At 38.7% G+C, this 24048-nt stretch overlaps 1 protein-coding gene across 1 annotated transcript in view; it reads left to right on the top strand.

The window, feature by feature from the left end:
• The window catches only part of c3b.1 (complement component c3b, tandem duplicate 1), a 42587-nt gene that overhangs the window by 17061 nt on the left and 1478 nt on the right, over positions 1-24048 (top strand). Inside the window, exons 22-42 of the mRNA XM_023959331.2 lie at positions 1302-1387; positions 5538-5677; positions 5767-5976; positions 6100-6160; positions 6983-7066; positions 7192-7395; positions 7633-7708; positions 9193-9355; positions 10800-10913; positions 11030-11180; positions 12044-12207; positions 14538-14690; positions 16641-16700; positions 16853-16943; positions 17804-17855; positions 18776-18863; positions 18982-19071; positions 19154-19259; positions 19452-19541; positions 19621-19704; positions 22096-22176. Coding sequence (XP_023815099.1) covers positions 1302-1387; positions 5538-5677; positions 5767-5976; positions 6100-6160; positions 6983-7066; positions 7192-7395; positions 7633-7708; positions 9193-9355; positions 10800-10913; positions 11030-11180; positions 12044-12207; positions 14538-14690; positions 16641-16700; positions 16853-16943; positions 17804-17855; positions 18776-18863; positions 18982-19071; positions 19154-19259; positions 19452-19541; positions 19621-19704; positions 22096-22176 — 2348 coding nt within the window. The remainder of the gene's footprint in view (positions 1-1301; positions 1388-5537; positions 5678-5766; positions 5977-6099; positions 6161-6982; positions 7067-7191; positions 7396-7632; positions 7709-9192; positions 9356-10799; positions 10914-11029; positions 11181-12043; positions 12208-14537; positions 14691-16640; positions 16701-16852; positions 16944-17803; positions 17856-18775; positions 18864-18981; positions 19072-19153; positions 19260-19451; positions 19542-19620; positions 19705-22095; positions 22177-24048) is intronic.

Here is a 24048-nt window from a genome sequence, read left to right as displayed (position 1 = left end):
TTTCTGCAATATACTGTCATGGCTTTCGGGATGAGGAATGCTCCTGCTTCCTGATGAAGCTTGTGCTTGGGAATGTTCCACAATGGAAGGTTTATCTTGACGATGTTGTTATTTACTCTGACAGCTGAATTGACCACCTAGTTACCATAAGGACAGGTTTTCAGCGGTTACCCTAAATTTGGCTAAATGTGAGTTTGGGAGGGCTACAGTGACCTATTTTGGAAAACAAGTGAGACAAGACCAAGTTCGTCCACTCGATCCCAAGGTTTCTGCGATCCTGGACTACCCTGTCACCACTACAAGACATGATCTACGGCGCTTCCTTGAGATGGCCGGTTACTACGGATGTTTCTGTTGCAACTTTCCTTGTTTCCTCTCTTACATCTTTGTGTAGCCCAACGGTTCCATTTATGTGGTCAAACGGGTGTCAACATGCATTTGACACCGTAAAAACTCACTTGTGCAGTGCACCTTTGTTAGCCGCTTCTGACTTTTACATGCCAGGTGAAAGGTTCTCAAATGTTGCGCAACTCTTTTGTGGTGTTGGAGTTAAAATTCCACTCCTATTGTGCTGTTTCCTGGTACATAGTTTCTGCAGAGTGGCAGGAGTTAACTTAAAATTAACCTCTGAGTTGTAGCCAGGGCAGTTGGCATGGAGCAATGGTACCCTCCCTTGTCTTTCTTGTTGTTTAGAGCTCTGTGTTTACAAGCCACAAGGCTTTAAAAAAAGAAATACCGGTCCTCATAACTGCTAAATTATTCTGTATTATGCCACAAGAACATGCTAAAAACATCAAAAGCGCAATTTTGTCTCAACAAACATGTTGCGATGTATGTGAACGTTTTCTAAAACCAAACTTTAAAGAAGCTCGAGGCTCAGGAATAGTTTAGCAAATGTGTTATTGTTGGATTCTTCAAGCTGTTTGCAGAAATCCACAACTTCACAGATTTTAATTGGATTGGACCAAGAGCAGTTAGAAATGTTAAACTTTCTAGTGTCTTTGTAAATATGTACATTTTGGCCTTTTATTTGAAAGCTATATCTGAATTGTTCTCTATTATATACCGTATTTGGTATTGTGGGGTTCAGTGACTACCTTAAAACCAAAGGCCAACATGTTTCTTAATGTGTGAATACTGCTTTGCTGCTGTATTTTCCTTATTTCATGACCATTTTTAAATGAAATAAAAATGTTGAAGAGGCACAGTTGAGAGCTAGATGTATTAATTTGGTTTTAGACTAACTTGTTTTGCTTCTGATTGATTTCATGGTGACCAGAAAATCTGTATTTTGTCCACAGATTGGCGTCCTTGAATCTGGACAGTGCGTTGCCTGACAGCATCACAGAGTGGGGCGTTCTTGCAATCAGTGCTTCTCCTCATACAGGTTAGGCTTTGGCACAAAGCTTTTATGTTCTGTTATAAGCTTTTAAAGAAACTCCAAAGCTTTTGAGTCAAATCAAATCAAACTTTACTTCTATAGCACTTTTACAACTCATGCTACCCAATGTGCTTTACATAAAAATGTAATCAGATTTTAAAAAGAAAAGGACAAGACATTGAACAAATATTTTGTCTAAAACCCACACAATGACACCCCCCCCACACACACACACATACACTTACACACTCACATTACCACACACATCATGGTAAGAAGAATGGGAAAATGATGCAATGCAGGAATCAAGTGGGGAAACAATGTTTGGGGACATGTCCACATCAGTGACCCCCCCCACTCAAGTCCACAGAATACACTCACAGGACCCCCCAGATCTCAGTTTAAGGGAGGCTGTTCCACAGGCAAGGTCCATAATAACTAAATGAGGCCTCGCCGTATGTTTTAGTTCTAACTTTTGGGATAAATAAAAGGCCTGTTTCAGCGGACCTCAGGGTCCACAAGGGCCCATACCTTAAAATCATATCAGATAAATATGAATGCCCAAAACCATTAAAAACATTTAGAAAAACCAATAAAAGAACTTTAACATCAATTCTGAATTGCACAGGGAGCCACAGCAGTGATTTTAAAATTGGCATAATGTGTTCCCTCCCTCTGGTCCTCGTCAGCACGCATGCAGCTGAATTCTGCAGCAGTTAAAGGCAGAGAGGAGGGCATTACAATAATCTACTCTGCTGGGAATAAAATCATGCATTAGCATCTCTGTGCTAGCAATATTTATACTGCTGTAATGCTGTGAGGACATTTTTGGAATTAAGATGTTTTTTAAATCCTTTGGTGAAATCAACAAAACAATTGCAAAATTCTTCTTTTTTATGTAATATAGATAGTATAAGTTATGATACGTTGAGTGATTTTGATCAATCTTTGCTCACAACAATGGTAGTTTAAGATGCACAAATATTGACGGGAAATTTCGGAAAAAAACACCTTAACCAATGTCTAAACTTTGATTTTTAACGTTATGTAACTGTTTTATAAAGAATTAATTATCAACAAAATTTTGCATTCTCTCAATACTGCAAGTTGTCATATAAAAACGAGTAGCACTAGATGAGTTATTCATTTCGTAAAATCAGCAAACCTTTCCCGCCAAAAATGTTTTTGACATGATTTTTTAAATGCGCAAGAAAAGCCCTTCTACTGCCTGTAGAGGTGCCATTCTAAAAAACTATAGTCAAATATTTAATATACAGTAATATTTTTATATTATTTGGTCTGTTTTAGGAAAAAAATAAACAGGTTGCATTTTTCAAATGCATGTTTTCACCTTTTAATTAATTTTTTTACGTTTTTTATAAATTAGTAACTACATTCTGAGTTAGCAAGCTAAATATTTAATTTACAGTTAAATGTTATTTTTAAAAACACAAGTTTGGTTTACAAACTAAATGTATAGTTTGTAAAATAAAAGTTTAATTTTATAAAATTAAACATTTGGTTTTTATTAAATAGATTACATCTGATCTGTGTTTCCCAAACTAAACATTTAAGCTTTATAACTAAATACATTTTTGTTAATTAATTATTTAAGTCCAAATTAAATATTTAGCTTTTTAACTAAATATTAAGTTTGAAGCTACATATTTAACTGCAAACTAAATATTTAGCTAACATGCAAATGAACTTACCGATAAAAGGATGTGGACTATCAAAATAAAAGTTTCATTAGCTTTGTCTCTGAATTGATTCTTGCCAGAGGTGTCAGCATGTATTTGTGCTACACTGATTCAGTATTCTAGCCAACTCTGCTAGAACACCGAGCTGTAGTTGCAGCCCCCCACTACCCTCACTTCGAACGTTTACATTTTTTTAAACGTTTTTTGTTTGATTGGCACCAGAGGTGTACTCTCTTGAAAATCTGCATGCTGACTCATCACCAGTCCCTTTTCTGATAGAAATGACCCCAACACTTCTTTCTTGCCCATGCATTAAAATAATTTCACCTCTTTTAAAGGTAGGTAGATAAGGAGGGGACGGGGGGTAGGCATGGGGGCTGTTTACAGATTGTTCTGCTATAATAATCTTGCATTATTCGATTAGCGCCCCCTGCTGTGATGTCAAAAACAAAACAAAAAAGAAATTCTGTGCCAGTGTGAGCACCGTGCAGCCACTGGACATCCTCTTTTGTCCTAGTGACCAGTTCCAGAGTCCTTACATTAATCAGAAGCTGCTCTTCCTTGTATGCTTGAAAATAAAAAGGTCAAAGGCATTCCACCACGGTCCGTCCAGTTGAACCAGGAGATGTGAATTCCTGCTTAACCCAAGTGGCTGTGATGGTTTTTTTGAGCTTCACTTTCTAAAGCCCGACAGACTTGACCATCACAGATAACTCGTAATTGTAAGGGGGAAAAAATAGATTTCACTCAATATTTTTACAAGTGCGGTTTTAGCAAAAATGTGTTAAACACACAATAGAAAATATTTAATCTTATTTATGCTCAAAATACATACGTAAATATCAGTAATCTTTGAAGAAAATTAGTTTGTCTTGGAAAGAACATGACAGTATTAACTTTTCTTTGGATTGTGGGCAGGGGAGCAGCATTCTGCTTTACTGTGACTGTGTGTAGAGAGTTAGCTCAAATATTCATTCAGGTCTAAAGAGTTTAATGAAAATATGTTCAACTCATTAAAAGAAGAAAAAAAAGAAAAACTCCTTACTTTGTTCCCAACATTATATGTGCTCATCTGCCAACAGTTCAACATAAGTGGGACAAAATGACATTTTACAAGGTTATCTATTACTCTCATGATGTATTGGTTTAAAAAATGCGTATATAAAGGCTATAATAATAACATATTATAATTTGAAATTACATACTAGGACCACAGAAATAACAATTTTGAACTGTGTTAGAAGAGGCTGTTTGAACTAAAATGCAGGAAAATATGTTTTTATTGTTGTCTAAATGTCACTTGCACCGCTGCACTTTGAAAGCTTCACATATTCTGTGTAAAATACCAAGTTCTTTCTGATAAAGATTCATGATGTAAATATTAGTCCACTGCTGCATTGCCGAGCCCGAGACTTTAGCTAAAGATGTTTAGGCAGATTTGAAAGGAGGACCACAGATCAGCATAAACTGAGGTCGTGGAAAAAACCCAAAAGGATCCTCCCTATTTTGACCTAATTTAGAATGTCCAAGTTAGGCGGAGTTAACTCCAGCCAATAGAGCTGCGCCAGTGAGCTGACAATTTAGGCTTCGAGTAGGGGTCTGTAGAAGTCAATGGGTGACGTCAGAGATGCTCTGTTCAGGAATGTCTATGTCTATGGCTTAGATTTAGACCATAAACTCCACAGTCGGTTCAGACGTGCTGTTTTAGTGAGAGTGGAGTTGACTAGTGAAGCAGAAATGACTGACGCATATTTCACCTGACGTAAAAATGGAAAAAGATTCTGAGCCTAAATCATTAAATAAAAATAAAATCATTTTATTTTAAGCACATTTTCACAAATCAGTACATCGGTACATTATAAGAACACAAAATGAACAAGACATTAAATAGTAAAATTAACACAAAAAATTGTGTTAAAAAAATTCAAATCCTGCACTTGTCACGTTCCTATGGTGTCTAATTAAAATGTCTATCTGATGTTTTATGTTAAACTAAAATGGACATCGAATGAGGTTATTATTGGACATAAAATAGTTGACAAAAGATGCACATTGTAGACCTATAGACATCCAGAACTGGTTTTCGACGGACAGACACATAACTGCTGGATCTTCATGTCCGCATGACGTCTAAAAAAAATGTCAATCTGATCTTCGAATGTTGAACTGAAATTGATGTTGAAGTTCATTGTTAGACACATGTTATTAGAATGTATGTATGCGAGCGTGAGAATGTGTTTATGTGTGAGTGAGTATGTATGTACAGTATGTGTGAATGAGAACGTATGCATGAGCGAGTGAATGTATGGGAATGTAAGTAAGAAGTTTGTGTGAGTGAGAATATAGGTCTGTGAGTGGTTCAGAATGAAATACATCTTGTACGGCTCCTCAAACATTCCATACCTTTTTTCTTGGCATTAGCTAGGAAATCTGAAAGTTAATCTTTCTGACTTCAGGTTTCTGCGTCGCTCAGCCCTACAATATCCAATCCTGGAAACACTTCTTTGTTGACTTGAGGTTGCCGTACTCTGTGGCGAGGTTTGAACAGCTTGAGATCAAAGCTGTGGTGCACAACTACGGCTATGATGCACTTCAGGTAAAGTAGTCAGTTTGTTTTTTACTGTTTTAATGGTTTTGTTTTGGAATACGTTAGTGTCACCGCTTTTTTTGGTGCTCTATGCTCAGGCCAGGGTGGTGCTGATGAAGACAGAGAAGATATGCAGCGTTGCTTTCAAGGACAAGCACACACAGGAGGTGACGGTCCCTGCCAGCTCCTCTGTGGCAGTGCATTACACCATTGTGCCACTGGAGGTTGGGAATCTTCCTCTGGAGGTAACAGCTTTTGCCAAAGGCATGGTGGGAAGTGATCGCACCCAGAAATCTCTACGGGTGGTGGTGAGTCTCTCATGGTCAAAAATTTGTTTCATTAAACAAATATAGTTTTAAAAAAAGTAAAAATAAACAAGATGGCAGCGTCATGTTTTTGTGTTTTTACTTTGTCTTTCATGACATGACCAGCTGGAAGGAGTGGAGAAGACAAAGGTTCAGACTGTGGTGTTGAATCCTTCAGCTCATGGGGGTACGCTGGGAATTATGCAATATTTTACATTTACAGGATTTTTTGTGGATGTCTTTGCACTTTTCTTAGCTTTCCTCCCAAACTAAAGTTTTGCAATTTACTTCCATTTATTGACTGCACAAAAGAACTGGACGGCGTGAGTGTGACATCACCCATAGAAAACAATTTACTTCCAGTTCCACAGCAAATTTAGTTGGCATTTTTCTCACAAGTTTACAAAGAAGACAAGCCAGTTTCCATAAGGCCGTGTTGTAGCCAGAGCTAAGGAAACAGTCTAAGTAAGTGAGCAGTGATTGATCAGAATTGGCCTTAGTGAACATTTCTATGGTCACCACTCTCATCAATCAGGAGAGAGCTTGTTGGAGATCCACACCCCTATCACTTGAAAGTGGACTTGGGAGAATCTGTCAATCAAATACTGTGAACGTTCGACATGAGATCACATACATTTATTGAGGCATGTTATTGGCCAGTTTATATGCTGAATAACATGAACTGCATTTAAAAAAAACATTAAAAAATTAGGATTATCCAGAAGCATATTAAAAAAGATGGCAGAACAATAATGGTTATTCTGAAAATAATGACTGAGTAATAGCTGTTTATTTCTCAGTAAAAGTCAATGGGATCTTGGCTTATTGGAACCAGTACTTCCTGTCTGGAACGCCAGGGAGGAGGGATCACTTAGTCCAGTACAGTCAATGCATTATTTGCCAGATCCCCACGCTCTGTTAGTCTGCTTTAGGACAACATTTTGGTTCTATATTGTGTGCCATATAAAAGATATTGGTTGATTGATGACCGCATCCCTGTTTGCTGCAGGAAGCCAGACGGTTCACGTTGGCAAAATTGAAATGGATGCAGTTGTGCCGAATTCTGTGCCAGAGACTTTCATCAATGTAAGAGGTAAGCATGTGATCCGACATTAGCAAAGCGTTGCAAAAAAATAAATAAATAAATATATATATATATATATATATATATATATATTTTTTTTCTCCCCCTAATTCCTCCTCTCTTTCTGTCTTTAGGGAATGTGCTGGCAGACAGCATTGATAACTCCATCAGCGAGGACTCTCTTGGTGCTTTAATCCAGATGCCTGGTGGCTGCGTGGAGCAGAACTTGGCTACCATCACACTGCCGCTAATTGCAACACTATACTTGGACCGGACTGGGAGCTGGGAGAGCGTGGGGGTGCAACGCAAAGCTGAGGCCCTAGGCTACATCAAGAGAGGTTAGACGGTGGGAAGGGGCTAACAAGATATTGGAGGAAAACAGAATGTTTTTGATGAAAAAAGAACTTGATAAATCAGGACTTCAAGTGAATCAAATCCCAGGTGAATCCAAAAGTAAAGCAATAAGAATAACAACATGTGATTTTAATTAGTAAACATGAATGGACAGATGCTATGGATAGTTATTAATGGATGATGGATGTGTTTTATATTTAACTCATCTTTTGTGTCTTCAGGTTATGAGAACCAGCTGGAATACAGAAAGACTGATGGTTCTTATCCACCGTATAGCCGCCAGGAAGCCAGTACATGGTGCTTTCTTATTCTTGTGTTTTGTTATCTTGCCCCTAAACAGGATTTGTTTTAGTTGCAGATGTGCAGCTTAATTTACTTCCTGTTGCTTTAGGCTGATTGTTGATGGATAATGCCTTAGTCACTACCTCCCTTATGGGTGGATTCTGCTGGCAAAAAATGGGCAAACCTGTACGGAGCACACAGATGGCTCGCATGGAATCTTTGAAGCCGGTAGAGTGAAAATGTTCAGGCAGATTATTTCTACGGATATGCTGCAGGCGACAGCTAGTAACGAACACTTAAACAACACAATGCTAAGTAAGGGTAAAGTAAGTGAGGCATGTCATTCAGATTTTTTATTTTTTCAATCCCCCAAACTCTACACACTGCCTGTTAGTATTCTTTATGTGAAAGTGTACTCTTTGCACGCATCCTGATTGTTAGAAATTAGGAAATTAAGACAATCAGAGTATAGTTTGTGTGGGGTATCTAACAGGTACCGGTACTTACGTACTGCATGCACACTCCATGCGTGGAGCAATTGCTAGTGAAATCCTTCATGTTAATTGAAAGGTCCGGCCCAAGCTCTTATTTTGACGGGAACAAAACCCTACAAAACTTCCGGGGCTTGTCTCTGCAACTGACCGCTCTGCTGTCAACCGCTCCAAGTTGACCAATCAATGAACTCTGTGGACAAGATCTTTAACAATGGGCCCTACATCCCGTTCCTTTACACAGAACAGACCTGTTGTTTATATTTCTTCTTTATTCCCTGTCTGCAGTTATGTTAATACAATCAATTGTTTGTTTGTTTTTTCCAATTTCCTCTCATCTGTGTTTTCATTCACACACTCTAGTCTTCTAGAAGCAGCCCTTTAGCAGCCAGATCGCCTAACTTTTCCCAAAACGCATTACACACGTGCTTAGTAAGGAGCCACTATCCCCAGCTTAGTAAAAACTAGAGCAGGACTGGCCAGCTTGCTGCTGATTAGCTGACTCAAGTGATTCCACACCCTGATTGACTGAACGCGCCTGATTTAGGTTGTCAACATCAAGCAATGCAGGGAGAGCTTAAAAACATAGTTTAGGCTCTTGAGGATCAGGGTATGTCATAAGTGCATGTAACCTTCATTATCCTTACAAATACTTCCCAACATACCTACCACACGCATGACAATTGTACATTCCATTTTCACCATGTAATACGAGGCATTAGAGACGCTCACCTTAAGATGCGTCTCTTCCTGTGTAAGAGTCTTTACAGGCCTGGACAACCCAAAAACCTGCGGCACCCTTACAGGTGCATGTCACTAACGCCTGAAATGGTTTATTTTACATACAATCACACAGACATGTTGTTTTACCCTCTCATTTCCTAATGAGGTGCATTAAATACTCAATTCAGATCTTGGTAACATATTTTAACTTTTTTTTTTCCTTTTAGTTCTTTAAATGGGCAGAATGGGTGTCTGCAGTCTAACCTGACTCTGATTTCCTGGCAGGATCACTGCATACGTGGTGAAAGTGTTCTCCATGGCTTACTCTGTAGTCAGCATCAATAAGAACCAGATCTGCGACCCGCTCATCTACCTGGTGAACAACAAACTCCGACAACGAGTTGGAATGTACAAAGAAGACAACCCAGTTTACTCCACCACCATGACTGTAGGGAACACACACCCACACAACCATGGAAAATATGTTTTGTTAGCTATTTTCTTTGTTCTCAGTTGTTATCATTTTTAAATTCCATTACTTAGACTGTTTCCTCATTAGCTCTTTAAAATAATGGTAATAGTCACCTATTGAGCTGGCATTTGATGATCGATTGTTGGAAAACCTGAAACACTATATTACCAAAAGTATTTGCTCACCTATCCAAATGATCAGAATCAGGTGTCCTAATCACTTAGTCTGGCCACAGTTGTATAGAATCAAGCACTCAGGCATGCAGACTCTTTTCACAAATATTCCAACTTGGAACTGTCATAGGATGCCACCTGTGGTGAAATTTTCTCGATCCTAAATATTCCACAGTCAGTTGTCAGCTCTATCATAGCAAAATGGAAGAGTTTGGGAACAACACCAACTCAGCCACAAAATGGTAGACCACATAAACGAATAGAGAGGGGTCAGCAAAGGGCAAATAGATTGCCAACTTTCTGCACAGTATATTGCTACAGAGCTCCAAACTTCATGTGACCTTCATATTAGCCCAAATACAGTATGCAGAGATCTTCATGGAATGGGTTTCCATGTTAGAGCAGCTGCATCTAAGCCACACATCACCAAGTGCAATGCAAAGCGTAGGATGCAGTGGTGTGAAGCACTGGACTCTAGAGCAGTTGAGACGCGTTCTCTGGAGTGATGAAAAATGCTTTTACATCTGGCAATCTGATGGGCGAATGTGGATTTGGAGGTTCACAGGTGAAAAATGTGTTTTGAAATTTGGTGGAGGAGGTGTAGGGTTGGTATTCAGGACTTGGGCTTGACCCCTTACTTCCAGTGAAAGGAACTCTGAATGCTTCAGGATACCAATACCTTTTGGACAATTCCATGCTCCCAACCTTGTGGGAACAGTTTGGAGCAGGCCCCTTCCTCTTCCAACATGATTGTGCGCTAGTAAACAAAGCATGATCCATTCAGACATGGATGACAGAATCTGGTGTGGATGAACTTGACAGGCCTGCACAGAGTCCTGACCTGAGCCTGATAGAACACCTTTAGGAGAAATTAGAGCAAAGACTGAGAGCCAGACCTTCTTGACCAATATCAGTGTGTGACCTCACCAATGCAGTTTTGGAAAAATGGTGAGAAATTCCTATAAACACACCCCTCAACCTTGTGGACAACCTTCCCAGAAGAGTTGAAGCTGTAATAGCTGCAAAAGGTGAACCAAGATCAAACTGAATTCTATGGGTAGGAATGGGATGGCACTTCAGTTTATATGTGAGTCAAGGCAGGTGAGCAAATACTTTTGGTTTTATAGTATATACAAAACCCTTTGGACACTTTTAAGCTTTAAAGCATGTTAGCAAAAAGAAATACATAAAATTTTTAAACCTATAACTATTGATTCTTTTTGGTTTCCGTCTGTCGCCTCCTCCAGGGTGGCCTGCGTGGGGGTGACCCAGAAATAACACTCACAGCCTTTGTGCACATTGCTCTTTCTGAAGCAAAGCGGGCAGGGATCCTATGTACCAGTTCAGGTGTGAGTGTGGAGGTAATGATCTATTCCCAAAATACCTTGATTGTTTTTGTGATGCTATTTCTCACAAACACCGTTTTGCTTTGAGTGTGCTTTGATTAATAGTAATGTCATTTGTGCATCTGTCACAGACGGCAAATGAATGGACAACACGGTACCTGAAAAAAGCTCTGCTGACGAAAGGGAGAAGACCTTACACAGTGGCTATTGCATCATATGCACTGGCACTGCATGAGGCCCCTCCCAACCTCCACGAGGCTTTACTTCAAGCTGCTGCACCAGGTATGTTCTAACAGGCACTGTATTATTTACACACTCAACCCCCTTTCTGCTGTTTTTCACTACAGAACAGTGACCATAAATTCCTGTTTTTCTTTATCTTCCTTTGAATTCCAAGTTGAAGCACTTTTTAAAAAAAAATAATGGGAGCCAGGTCAGTTTCGGAAGTGACCTTTATGTGGCTTTTGTTAACAAGTCAGTCATCTTCATCAATACCACTACCTAAACAGTTGGCTGAAGTAGCTCAATGCCCTTAAGGCAGTCCCATCTATCTTGCCTTATCTCGTCTCGTCTGTCTACTGTAGGATGAAGGCAGGTCACAGTTTTGTTGCTGCTCCCCCTATAAGGCACTTGCTTTAAATATAGCTTTTTTTTTGTTCCTCTGGCTCCTTTGTGATTCCAGCTGCTTTGACCTGGTTCTCAAGGGATCATGGAGATAGGGCATAGACATCAATATTTTACAATTATTTTTTTAAACTCAGTCTAAAATTACTCAAAACATTTACTTAAAAAGATTTCTAACCTAATGTTGTTAAATTTAATAAGCTACATTCAGTTAGCAATTGTTGCTCACATTTAAGTTTAGTTTAGCGTTTAGCGTTGGATAAAAATTACAGTTTTTTAGTTATTAAATATATATTTTCTTATCAAAAAAAATCTTGACTTTTAGAAATGTGTTTTGATTGTTTTTTTTCCACTGCACGGTGTGGTTTCTTTGATACTCTCATCAAATCTTTGACACTTTTTTTTGCCTGTTGCCTCATTGCTTTTTACGTGTGGAAAGACATCAAGCTCCTCAGAAGTAAAAAGAGCCTATAGTTGTGTTACTGTTCAAAGGTTTTTCTCACGCTCTGCCTCTCCTTCAGATTCCAGTCACTGGCCCGACCGAGAAAACTTCTTGTTCCAGCTGGAAGCGACTGGCTATGCTCTTCTCACTCTGGTCAAACTGGGACGCATGGAGGACGCAGCAGCTCCCTTCAAATGGCTGAACAACCAAAGACGGAGAGGTGGTGGCTTTGGCTCTACACAGGTACCAGCAGGGGGTGTCGGTCAGTAGATGTGCTGACCATGCTGAAAAAATGCATTCGAGAGGGTTGTACTTATTATACAGTTAAATTGTTTGCTTAATTATTTTAGGCAGCAGGACAAAAAATAATAACATTGGGTAAATCTTAACCTCACTGCCCTTTTGCTATTAGTAGTGACAACAAAGCTGAAGAAAATGAGTAAAATGTACACTAAAAATGGATGTTCCTTACTAGGTAAGATAACAACCCAGAAAATTGAAATTAAAAGATGTAATCACTATAATTTTTTACGTTTTAAAAATTATCCATACAGAAACCATATAAAGCACACTTCATAGTGGAGCAATTATAAAATGTCTAAATAATGTCAAATGTCATTTATAAGTAAATTTCAACCACAGTACCCAATTTTTGTCAGCAGCATTTTTTAACAAAAAACATAAAATTTATGTTAACGAATTAAAGAAAAGAAATCATAAAAACGATACCCGGTCATGTCATTCATTAAATAAGTATTAATTGATGTAGTACAAATGTGAACAGAACATTTTCAATTCATTTTATTTCACCAAAATTTTGGAACAGTCTGCAAAAGCTAGATGACATTACCTTCTCTTTTGTCTGCCCATGCCTGGTTGAAGTACTTTCTCATCTGAGCCCCCCTTTGGGAGAGCTTTGCCATCCTGGTACCTCAGGGGCTCAGGGGCTTGCCTTCTCAGCACTGTGTTATGGAGATCCATGAGACGAATCCAGCCCAAGCGGTTGGGCTTGCATTTGCAGCTTCTGGCAAGCAAAAGGAATAATAACTTACCAGGACAAGTGGCATGAAGAAGGAAAGAACAGCCTTTTGGCCAACAATAGCGTAGTTTATTACGCACGTTTCAAAAGTAACACGTAATTTATGCTGTCTTGTGCTGTCCCAAGACGGTCAGTGTTTTGTCGCGCACAAAATCGTGCGTTTATAGCGCGTAAAAAACTGTGCGTCCAAAATTGTGGCGATGAACGGCGGTGCAGTGCAGACAAAGCATCTTTGCTTCATTAAAGAAACTTTCCATCACCCTGTCATGCTGCCTCATCATCACACTTTATTGTTTCTGGAAAGAATTATTTACCCCCCCTCCCCCTTTATTTTGCAAGCGCCATTCAGTATATGGTCACCTAATGGAAAACATACAAGACCACTGATAATCTCTCTCCATCTGGCGCTCCCCGCAAGACCTCACCCTGAAGGGCCAAAATGATCACAAGAACGGTGAGCAAAAATCCTTGAACAAGGACGACTGAGCCATGTAAAGGAAAGAATTAATGGAGGCATGTATGGTCAGTTTTTGAGTGAAAACCTTCTACCATCAGCTAGCGTATTGAAGTTGAAACGTTGAAACGTTCTTTCATCATGACAACGATCTAAAACGCACTGCCCGGGTAACGAAGGAGTGGCTTTGTAAGAAGGATTTTAAGCATGGAGGGAAGGACTAAAATACCAGCAACAGTTTGTGAAAACTTTGTGAAGACTTAAAAAAAAGTTTGACTGCTGTCATTGCCAACAAAGGGTATTTAGCAAAGTAATCAATTGAAGTTTTGTCATTGACCACATACTTATTTTCCACCATAATTTATAAATAAATTCTTCAAAAACTACATAATGTGATTTTGTCGAATATTTATATAATTGTCGTTTTTAGCCAAAAAAAAAAAACCTGTGTCCTTCTCTAGTGCTAAGTTTCTGCAGAGCGGCAGGAGTTCATCAGAAATTCACCTCTGAGTTGTGAGCTGGACTGTTGGCACGGAGTAAACCCTCCCTAATTTTCCATCATCCTTGTGTTTACGCTCTCTGTAGTATTTTATAGCCCCTCACAACCTCAAGCTAACATTATCGGTGCAACAAAAATGGAGAGCAATATTTGAGCTATCTAGCTGTACAATTTTGAGCCAAATCCCAGCACAGACGAGGAAAACGAAGACATACATGGATCTGTTAGTCTACGAGTAGATGCAGATTGATGTGGAGCAGGCAGCTTGGGGCCCTCCCACTCTAGCACCTGTGTCACTGCTACTGGCTTTTTTTAACAGCATTTTTTTCGTCACCTCCTGATTCACAACAATTTAAATAAAGACATTTTCAGAAATTACATTTTAATCTTAATTTTCTTCAAATGCAAATTCAAATTCAATTCAAATTTCTTGGTGATGCCGCAAGAACATGTTAAAAACACCAAAACCACAGTTTTCATTAGAGTCAGTCTTTAAATAGCAAAACTGTTTTTTTTTCCTTCAAGGAAATGTGAAGGAAAATATCAAAATTAAAATAAGATTTGACTTTATCCCTCTCCAGTCCACCATGGTGGTGCTTCAGGCACTGTCAGAGTACATGATCAACAAACCGCGTGAGGACACCAATCTGGATGTGGATATCAAGATAGCAGGACGCAGAGACCTGCGCTACCATTTCAATCCCGACACTGCCTATGCTGCTCGCTCTTCCAAGGTAAAACAGCGAAACATTTTGTCTTAGGATACTGGAATTGTTTTAAGCTCTCCAGCATTGAATAATTAACCAGCTCTGTGGTCCAGTGGTAAAGTGTGGTTTTTCTTCAAATCATTGACTATATCAAGCAGGGGTACCCAAATCCAGGCCTCGATGGCCCCTGTCCTACATGCTTTCCAATCAACCTGCCATTGAAGCTCCTTATTGACTAAGCACACCTGAACCAGGTAATCAGCAGCAAATAAAGCAGAGTTTCTGGAAAACCAGCAGGACACCGGCCCTCGGGGCCTGGATTTGGGGACATCTGATATAAAGAGGACTGGAATGAGTAAACTTAACGCCTGTCGCACTGGCTGTGTGGCTGGAGATTTAATTATCAACCATTTGATGTATGCTGACGATATAGTTGTGTTGAGTCCAAGTACTGCTGGCCTTCAACAATTGCTAAACATCTGTTCAGCTTATGGGCTTGATAATGACATCATTTTTAATGCACAAAAAAGTCTGATTATGATCTCTCGGACAAAAGAAGACAAAAACCAAAAATTCCCTGATTTTTACCCTGTCAAATGCTGTGCTTGTGTGTACTAATAAGATCAAGTATCTTGGGCATATAATTTCGGAGGACTTGTCAGATGACGCAGACATCTACAGGCAGTGTCGTGTGGTATATGGCCAAGCCAACACTCTTTCCCGAAAGTTTGGTATGTGTACAGAAGGAGTCAAGGTGACATTATTTAAAGCTTTTTGCACTCCTCTGTATACAGCTCATCTTTGGGCAAACTATAAAAGTGCCAGTATGAGAAGGCTGCAGGTGGCGTACAATGATGCTCTCAGAGTGCTTTTTAATAAGTTTCACTCAGAATTAACACTCTCTGGGCTTGCATGTGCTTGCTGATGTTCAAATTTATCTGCAGATTAAACGCTTCAGAGAATACTCTCATCCTGGCTATAAGCAACATTAGATTTAGTGCAATACGTTTTCGGTCAAATCTATGGAAACACTGGAGGGACTGTCTTTTTACTTGTCTTTGTAATTAAGGTTTTATAGTGTGGTATGTATATGTAATCTTTTTATCTTGGTATTTATTCTTATCCTTGTTAATAAATTTAGTTTTTTATTAAGTATTTTTTATTAACTTTTTTATTAATTGTAACTATACACTGTACCTCAGCTCGTGTATTCTCGACACTGTGTATTTCTTTTTAAATGTGGTGGGTCTGTGTACTCCTTTTTACTGATTGGACCATGAGTCTGGAATAAATTCTATCTAACTATCTAAACCCTACCCCCTCGAATTTCAAACAGGGAGTACCCGCTGGCTCCAAGAAGCCAAAATCTCATAGACATCTATAGAAATAAATGGCTATTACTCAGTCATTCTATTTGTCAGAATAACAATTCTTGCTGTGCTACCTTTTTTTTTAGCTCTTGCTAATCTTATTTCTTTCCATCATATTACATATTTATTGCAAATCATTCTAGTTATAAACTGGCCAATAAGATGCCTCAATAGAAGTATGTGGTGCCCGCTGGCCCCCCCACTTTGAATGCTTAAAACGTTTGACAGATTCTTCTGAGACCGCTCTCAGTGAAAGGTGTGTGGACTTCCAACAAGCTCACTCCTGAGTGGCGACAATAGTTGTCATAGAAACATTGACTCAGACCGACTCGGACCAATTACGGTTTACTGACGTCGTCTGACTCTAAATGGCGGCAAACGACGACTAAACTGACTTCATTTGGTTGGAGCCGGATGTCAGCTGTTCTCACTATTCTAATATAGAGTCAATGGTTTAAGGTTTAAGGGGAAAACACTGAATTGTTGCAGCTCACCACTACACCAGAGATGTTTGACAACTGATGGGCCTTGAAAAGCAGAGCTAGTATTGTTTTTTTTTTCATTTGTGTTTCAATATTTCTACTTATTCCATATTTTCTCTGTTTAGCTGCCTGCAGGTCATGAGTTTGACGTGGTGGTTAAAGGAAGTGGAGAGGGAATCCTGGAGGTACATACTTAATAAATGTAGCAACTTTTTATCTCCTTAAACTACATATTTTTGGCATTTTTTTGCATAGCCAAAACTTTGATTCATAATTTATTCCCTTTGTTTCATACTGTGAAAATTTTGGTAACTGAAAATGTTTATTCTCCCCCAAGGTTGTGACGTATTACAATCAGCTTCTTGAGGTGGATGAAAAAAAAACCTGCAATGACTTTGAGCTCAGTGTGAATGTAGAAGAATCCACTGGTAATATCTCACTCATGTTCAAGTTTTAATAAGTTCAAGTTAGTGTTAGTTAAAGTTTTAGTATCAGTGCTCTTTGCTATAATTTATTTGGTTTCCCTGAAACTGAAAGCAGGTAGCAATTGATCGGAACAACAAAATTCTTGTCTAGGATAACAGAAAAGCGTGTCAAAAACAAAGGCTTTTATAAAACATTTGCAGCATCTCATTAGAAATATTTGCATTACAAATTAAGTTGACTGTAATTCTGAATTACTGCTTTAAACAAACCCAAGAAAAAAAAAACATTAAAAGTGAGGCAAACCTATACATTTATTAGGGAACACAAGCACAAGACAGTTAAAAACCTTATCAACAAAGGCTCACTACAGGGAAAATGTTTTTTTTTTGTGTGTTTTTAAATGTTCTTGTGTCGCTCTTCTGATGATGGAGACATATATCAAGTAAATTAAGCTCAAAACTGCATTTTTTGAGTATCTTTATTCAAATTGTTGCGAATTAGGAGCAGACAAAAATGTGATTTCAAAAAGATTGTATTTGTGACAAAGAAAAAATATGCTGGGTGGGCCACAAGCTCCCTCCTTCAAGCTGTCAATAGCACAAAAGGGAGGGGGATAGGCTTGCTCCGCACCAATGGTCTCACTGAAAAATTTCTAATGAACCACTTCCAATCTACAGAAACTATGTCCTAAGTTTTTTTATTTTGGCTAAAAACTTTATAATCATGATTAATAGCCACTGGTAACACTTTTACAATAGATAGAGGATTGGAGTCGGACTTTAAGCAAATATAAATTTATAAATAACTACAGTGCAGGCGTGTGCTTTCAAATTGACCCATTTTACTTGTTTGTCCATGTCAGAAAAGCATCCTGCAGATGTAATAAAGACATACAAGATATCCATCAAAGTCAGGTAAGTTTGATATTACAGATGTATTTTTTCTGCAAAATTTCACAAACTTACATGTGAAACATTTCCTTGAAGATGAATTTGTGTCCTGCTAAATTATTTATTGCAAACGTTCATCATTTTTCCTGATTCATTTGCAGTGTACTTCCTGAATTGGAAGATCTTTTCTGAAATGAACCTGTTGTCAAAACCTAAGGCTGATGATGCAGTATAGTTAGACCAGGACTTTTGTTATGATGTTTCTCAATCTCTAGGTTCAAGGAATTAGGGGTGTAATGATTAATCAACTTAATCGATCTCTATTCCAAAGATTCAATCAGAACAATCGGTCTCAGGCAAGTTGTTAATCAAATTGACCTATATCATTATAAAATTGCTTTAAACTGAAATAAATCAAAAATATGTTGGAAAATACCCTTTGGATTGAGGAACAGAAGGTTTATTTGACTATTGCATAAAAAAGACCAACTGTATTATTTTCATGGGGAAAAATAACAGTGGTCTGAACTTTTTGAAACTAAAATGTGAATGGATTTGCCATTATCTCTTGTTTACTTGTTTATACACATATTTAATTCACACTTGATTATCTTGCAAGAAATACAAGGAATCTAGAAAACTTCACCTGTACTATTCAGTACCCAGGTATTTTTCTCTGAGTCACCCTGCTGAATTTAGCTCAGGTTGGATCAGATCGGATCATTCAAGATAAACCAATATTGATTATGAATTGTGTCAGCAACCACAAATTATGACATTAATCCAACCGTTGCTAATATGAGTCATTACACCTTAATAAGACTAGTTACTTAAGGACATAAGTAGCTCTGTGGTTCTGATGGTGATCAGTTGGTGAAGATTTAGACCGGTGCCCTCTTAAATTTCTGTGTTCTTTGCCTTTGTGGTGTCTGTCTCATTAACAGAGCACTAGGACCTAGAGATGTGAGGATGGTTGTTCTTGATATCAGTCTTCCCACTGGATTCACACCAGAAAACTCAGACCTGGAGATGGTAATTAGCTCCTAAGGATTGGGCTAGATCTCAGAGCTGTCACGCAGATCAAACTCTACACCTTTCAATTTTCATTTAATTGAAATATTTACCATTTAAAAAAAATCTTTTTCCTCAGTTGTCTAACTCAGTGGATCGTTACATCAACAACTTCCAGATTGTAGATAACCTGAGTGAAAGAGGTTCCCTGATCATCCACCTATTCAAGGTTGCAACTTTGGGCTATTTGACAGCAGTAAGAGTTTGTTTTAAACTAAATATTAATACAATTATATTTTGTCTCTTGTAAGGTTTCACACAAAGAACCAGAGATTATGATTTTCCGCCTGCAGCAGAACTTCAAAGTTGGCCTTCTTCAACCATCTTCAGTTACAGTCTATGAGTATTATAACCCAGGTAGGCCGTCACATTACACAGCAACAGAGGAAATGCTTCATATTTCATTTTAATGGTTAAGGGAGTGCACCTCCTTCTTCCTCACAATATCACTACAAAGCATCAAATTAAACATCAAACTTAGACTTTACATTCATTTACTGATTTTTGACAAAGTCTTCTGAGCTTGAAGGTAACCGTTCAGTGTCTTAGATCACCGCTGCAGCCGGACTTACACCCCCAGAGAGGACAGGGAGGAGCTCACTCAGATCTGCAAGGACAACGTCTGCCGCTGTGCTCAGAGTAACAACCCCCACCCCATGAGTGGACATTCATGCTGCCTTTTATTATCGTCCCTTTACATGTTCTCTTGAATATTCAGGCGACTGCTGTGTGTCAAAAGCTGATAGCGACACTTTCCCTAACAAGGAGAGAGAGATATTTGCCTGCAATGGCTTACATCACGGTATGATATCCAGACTCAGTGCCCATGCTTGTGCATCGTCCCATGCATACAGTCCTCTTCTACACTCACCAGCCACTTTGATAGGTACACCTTGCAAGTCCCGGGTTGGACCCCCTTTTGCCTTCAGAACTGCCTTAATCCTTGGAAGAAGAGGTTCATGAAAGACACTGGAAACATTCCTCAAGGAGTTTGGTCCCTGTCAGGGCTCCAGACTAACTTTTTTCACTAGGAGCACAGTGGACCCCAACTGAATTAATAAATCAACATGCAAACCAAATTTACTAATTTCCACTGTATTACTAATAAATACTTTAATAATAGATGCAGAAATTACAATGTGCTGGTCCTAATTCAGTGTCACATTTTATTCTGCACTTTTGAAGATGCAACAAGAAGGTAAACTGACAGCACCATTGCCGTCATGACAGAACAAATGGTAAACAAAACGGATAGAAATTCATGTTGGTGACACCAAATAAGTGCAGCCAAGATGCACAATAAGCGTGTTTGAGATCACCCAGGTGGACGTAACGTAACGCTGCGCAGATCATCTGGTGTGTGACATATATTTTAGCTCCAACATCACCTGTCAATCATCACAAAAATATCAGGAGAATGGGGTGGGAGCAAGGCCCCAACCTACGTGAACACAGCTGGAAATTTAGTACTGAACTGACTGAAAGCTGGCCTACAGACTACAAAAACCATGTGTCCTGATGGTTTTTGTAGTTGAGTGATTAATTAAAATAATTTAAAATACCAATTGATTTAAAAAAGGCTGCATATATTACAAAACATTCAAATAAATATAAAATATGTAATAACACAGATCACACTAAGGGGGAGAGGCATATTAAAAAAAAATAGAATGTTAAGGACAACTCCAACTTCCTGTTCTCTTTCAGTCTCGCTGCAGATTCGCCTTCATCTCACAACCCCCCCTCCCGGTCACCCCAACGATCCAGGCGAGCCGCTGGTTCATCTTAAACACGTCTATCGTTGCATTTTCCACACGTGTTTTCAGTGTCTCTAAGGCTAATCTTGTCACTCGCACATATTTAAAGTTCAAGCCCCGTTAGCTGTCACGCATGTAGGTGTGGGACATTTAGCTACCTTTTTTTTCATTCAGCTGACCCGACTCCCGCGGGAGCGGCGTGCTGCCGTGACAGCGGTGCATAAACCGTTTGATGCGCCGCCGTAACCAAAACTTAACCTTCCTCCGGGTCTGTGTGACCCAAAGCAAAGTTCAGCACGGACTGCATGTATGAAGAAAATTACGAGCGAATAAATACGTTCTAAAGGAAAGTAAGGAACTCCTTCCGGGGAGGGAGGGGCTGTCAGGTCTCCTGCTTTCAAGCCCGGCCATTGTAACGCCCCCCAGAGTCATTTACCCCACTGTGATAGGTTGCTTTGTCAGCTCCGCGCACGACAATGAAAAATTGTCTTTCATACAAACTGGGGGGCTGCATTAACATTGAACTTTCATATTAAGGCGGGGACTGCAAAATATCATCTTGGGGCCGCAAATAGCCCGCGGGGCATGAGTTTGAGACCCCTGCTGTACACTCTGGCACTGGTACACTAGCCGCAGGTCGGAAGAATGAATCAATAGTTCGCTTGCTCATAGCTCAGACGCACATATCAGGTTGTGATATTTGTCTCCGTTTCCTTCCCACAGATGTTTACGCGCGCTCGATTGTCTCTAGGCCCCTCCCCCTGCACGCATTTTAGCCACTTACAGTGGCTTTCCCTATTCTTCTCACACGCAGTGGCCGCCTCACAGATCACGCGAGTGTGTGCTTGCGTTTCATGAGTATGTGCGCGAGTGTGTGTGTCTGCCTGCGTGCGTGTGCGCTCGCGTATCATTGATTATTTCATTGCTCATTGACGTGCCCCTTCCACGTTTAATGTATAAAAATACGAAGGGTGGGTCAGGCAAATTTACTGGTAGCACATGTGCGACTGGATGTAAAATTCAGTCGCACACTCTCAAAATTTGGTCACAAAATAGTCTGGAGCCCTGCCTGTTGACATGATAGCACCATGCAGTTGCTGCAGATTTGTCGGCTGCACATCCATGATGCCAATTAACCAACAACCATGCTATGTTCAAAGTCACTTCAATTACCATTCTTTCCCAGAATTCTACCATTCTGCAGCAGATCATCTTGACCACGCCTGCATGGCTTAATGCATTGAGTTTCTGCCATGTGATTGGCTGATTAGAAATTTGCGTTAATGAGCATTTGGACAGGTATGCCTAATAAAGTGGCTAGTGAGTGTACACACAAAAGTATAGAAGAGTGACTCGTGCAATACCTATGTTTTCTTTTTTTTTTCTTTTCTATTGCAGGTAGTGATGCTGCATTTGATTTGTTCTTGTGTATTTAGTTTTCCAGGTAAAGGTTCTGAGCATCAGTCAAGACTACTATGATAAATATGAGATGGAAATAATGCAGGTTATTAAACTGGGTGAGTGTCATACACTGACTGCTGTTGTTACAGCCATGCACAGAAATATTTACTCTAAAACAAATTTTTCACAATGAAAAAACAAGTACTGCAATCCCAACCAGTGTTTTTTAGATCACACAAAAATTTCTATTTTAAGAATTAGCCTAAGGAACTTCAAAAGGTTTTAAAGATTTCAAAGATGTAATTGTTTTCGTACAAAAAAGATACTCTTGTATTAATAACAAATTTGCTATTATATGATAGTGAGAAATACATGTTACTAAATTTTAGTACGATATTTAGAAGGTGTGAATGAGCTCACAAAACTTTTTCATTACGTTATTCTTTAACCACCTAGCACATGTTTATAAACAGGAATGAAATGCAAAAAGTTAGTAAAGTAGAGGAGAAACAACAGGGTTCATTCAATTTTTTCTGTTTAAAATAAAGCATTTTTGAACACTTTTCAAAACACTTTAAACTTTTTTTGTCTCTTTACTTCCACCAAATTTAAAAAAAAAAACATTTTGTAAAATACAGAGGAAAAATGATTATACACAAAAACAGTGTTTTAACACAAGAAATGGTTATAACCTTAAAGGGCCTGTATCATGCAAAAATCAACTTTTTAAGTGTATTATATTGTTAGTTCCTCACCAAAAACAACCTCATAAACCTTTATATTTGGTTGCATTTCCAAGTATTCCTCTAATAATCTGCGCTCTTAGCACCAGCCCCTCCCAATCCATGAAAATATTATGACGTAGATAAATGAGAAACAGATAAACCCACTTTCTCTGTGTAGGCAGCAGCGATAGGCATAAACACTTATTTTATATGAACAATATCCACATCCATCTTTGCAAAAGTTAGGATGTTGGTCGTTTTTGTGGGCAGGACGCAGACACGCTGCCGAGGCCGACTCTAGGTTGACGTCAACAAATTGGCAGCGCCAACAAGGAGTGAAAGGCGATGCCTCAGAGATCAAGTCGTCTTACTTACGGGTTCAAAAATTTACTGTGAAAATAACTCAATTTATTAAAAAAATAAATCATTCTTTAGTATGCTAAATAGAATGCATAATCATACTGTATTCAAGAAAAGAATAGTCTACTCTTCAATGCCAAGAAAAGCATGATATAGGCCCTTTTACCTGCATTAAGTTTTTTAAATTGTTTCATTTTCCTGGCTTAAAATATTAAGTTGTTTACTTTGAAAGAAAAGCCACTGCAATGTTTGAAGTTCAAATACTTTAAAGATCCACTGTTTTCGGTGGTTTTAATGTGTTGTTGTGGCATTTACTGATAACTGAGAACATATACACATAAAAATGAAGATTAAAATAGCATTTCTAATTATTTCTTGATTGCAGCACTGCTGCATCACTAACGTTAGATTGGGGTTGTGAGAGGCTGTAAGTTAGCAGGAGAGTGTGTAAACGGATGGATGATGGGGAAGGGGGTGGCTTACTTTTCACAATCAGTCCTGTCCCAAACTCAGAGGTGAATTTCTAATGAACTCCTGCCCCTCTGCAGAAATAAAGACTTGGAAAACGACACAGGTTTTTTTAATTTTATTTAGGCTAAAAACAGCATAATTATAATTTAAAAGACCACTGGGAACACTTTTACAATAGATTAAAACACGATATAAGAGGGACTTTCAAAGAAATTGAATCCAAACATTTTGATTAGCATTTTAAACCTCTCATATGAGTTTATACAAAACTCTTATAAACTGCTTCTCAATGCATCATACGTATTGCAACACACTTTCTTTTGTATTATTTAATTGAAGCTTAAAAAATAACTTTTTTACAGAAAGAGTTCTTGTGAAGCTATCTTTTAAATGGAAATATACTTTTCAACAACATTTGATCTAAAATCTCAT

Source organism: Oryzias latipes, chromosome 1 (assembly GCF_053564925.1).
Source record: "Oryzias latipes strain Hd-rR chromosome 1, Olatipes_Hd-rR_3.1".
NCBI lineage: Eukaryota > Metazoa > Chordata > Actinopteri > Beloniformes > Adrianichthyidae > Oryzias > Oryzias latipes.
The sequence above is the reverse complement of the archived record's forward strand: the minus strand, read 5'-3'. Positions and strand labels throughout refer to the sequence as shown.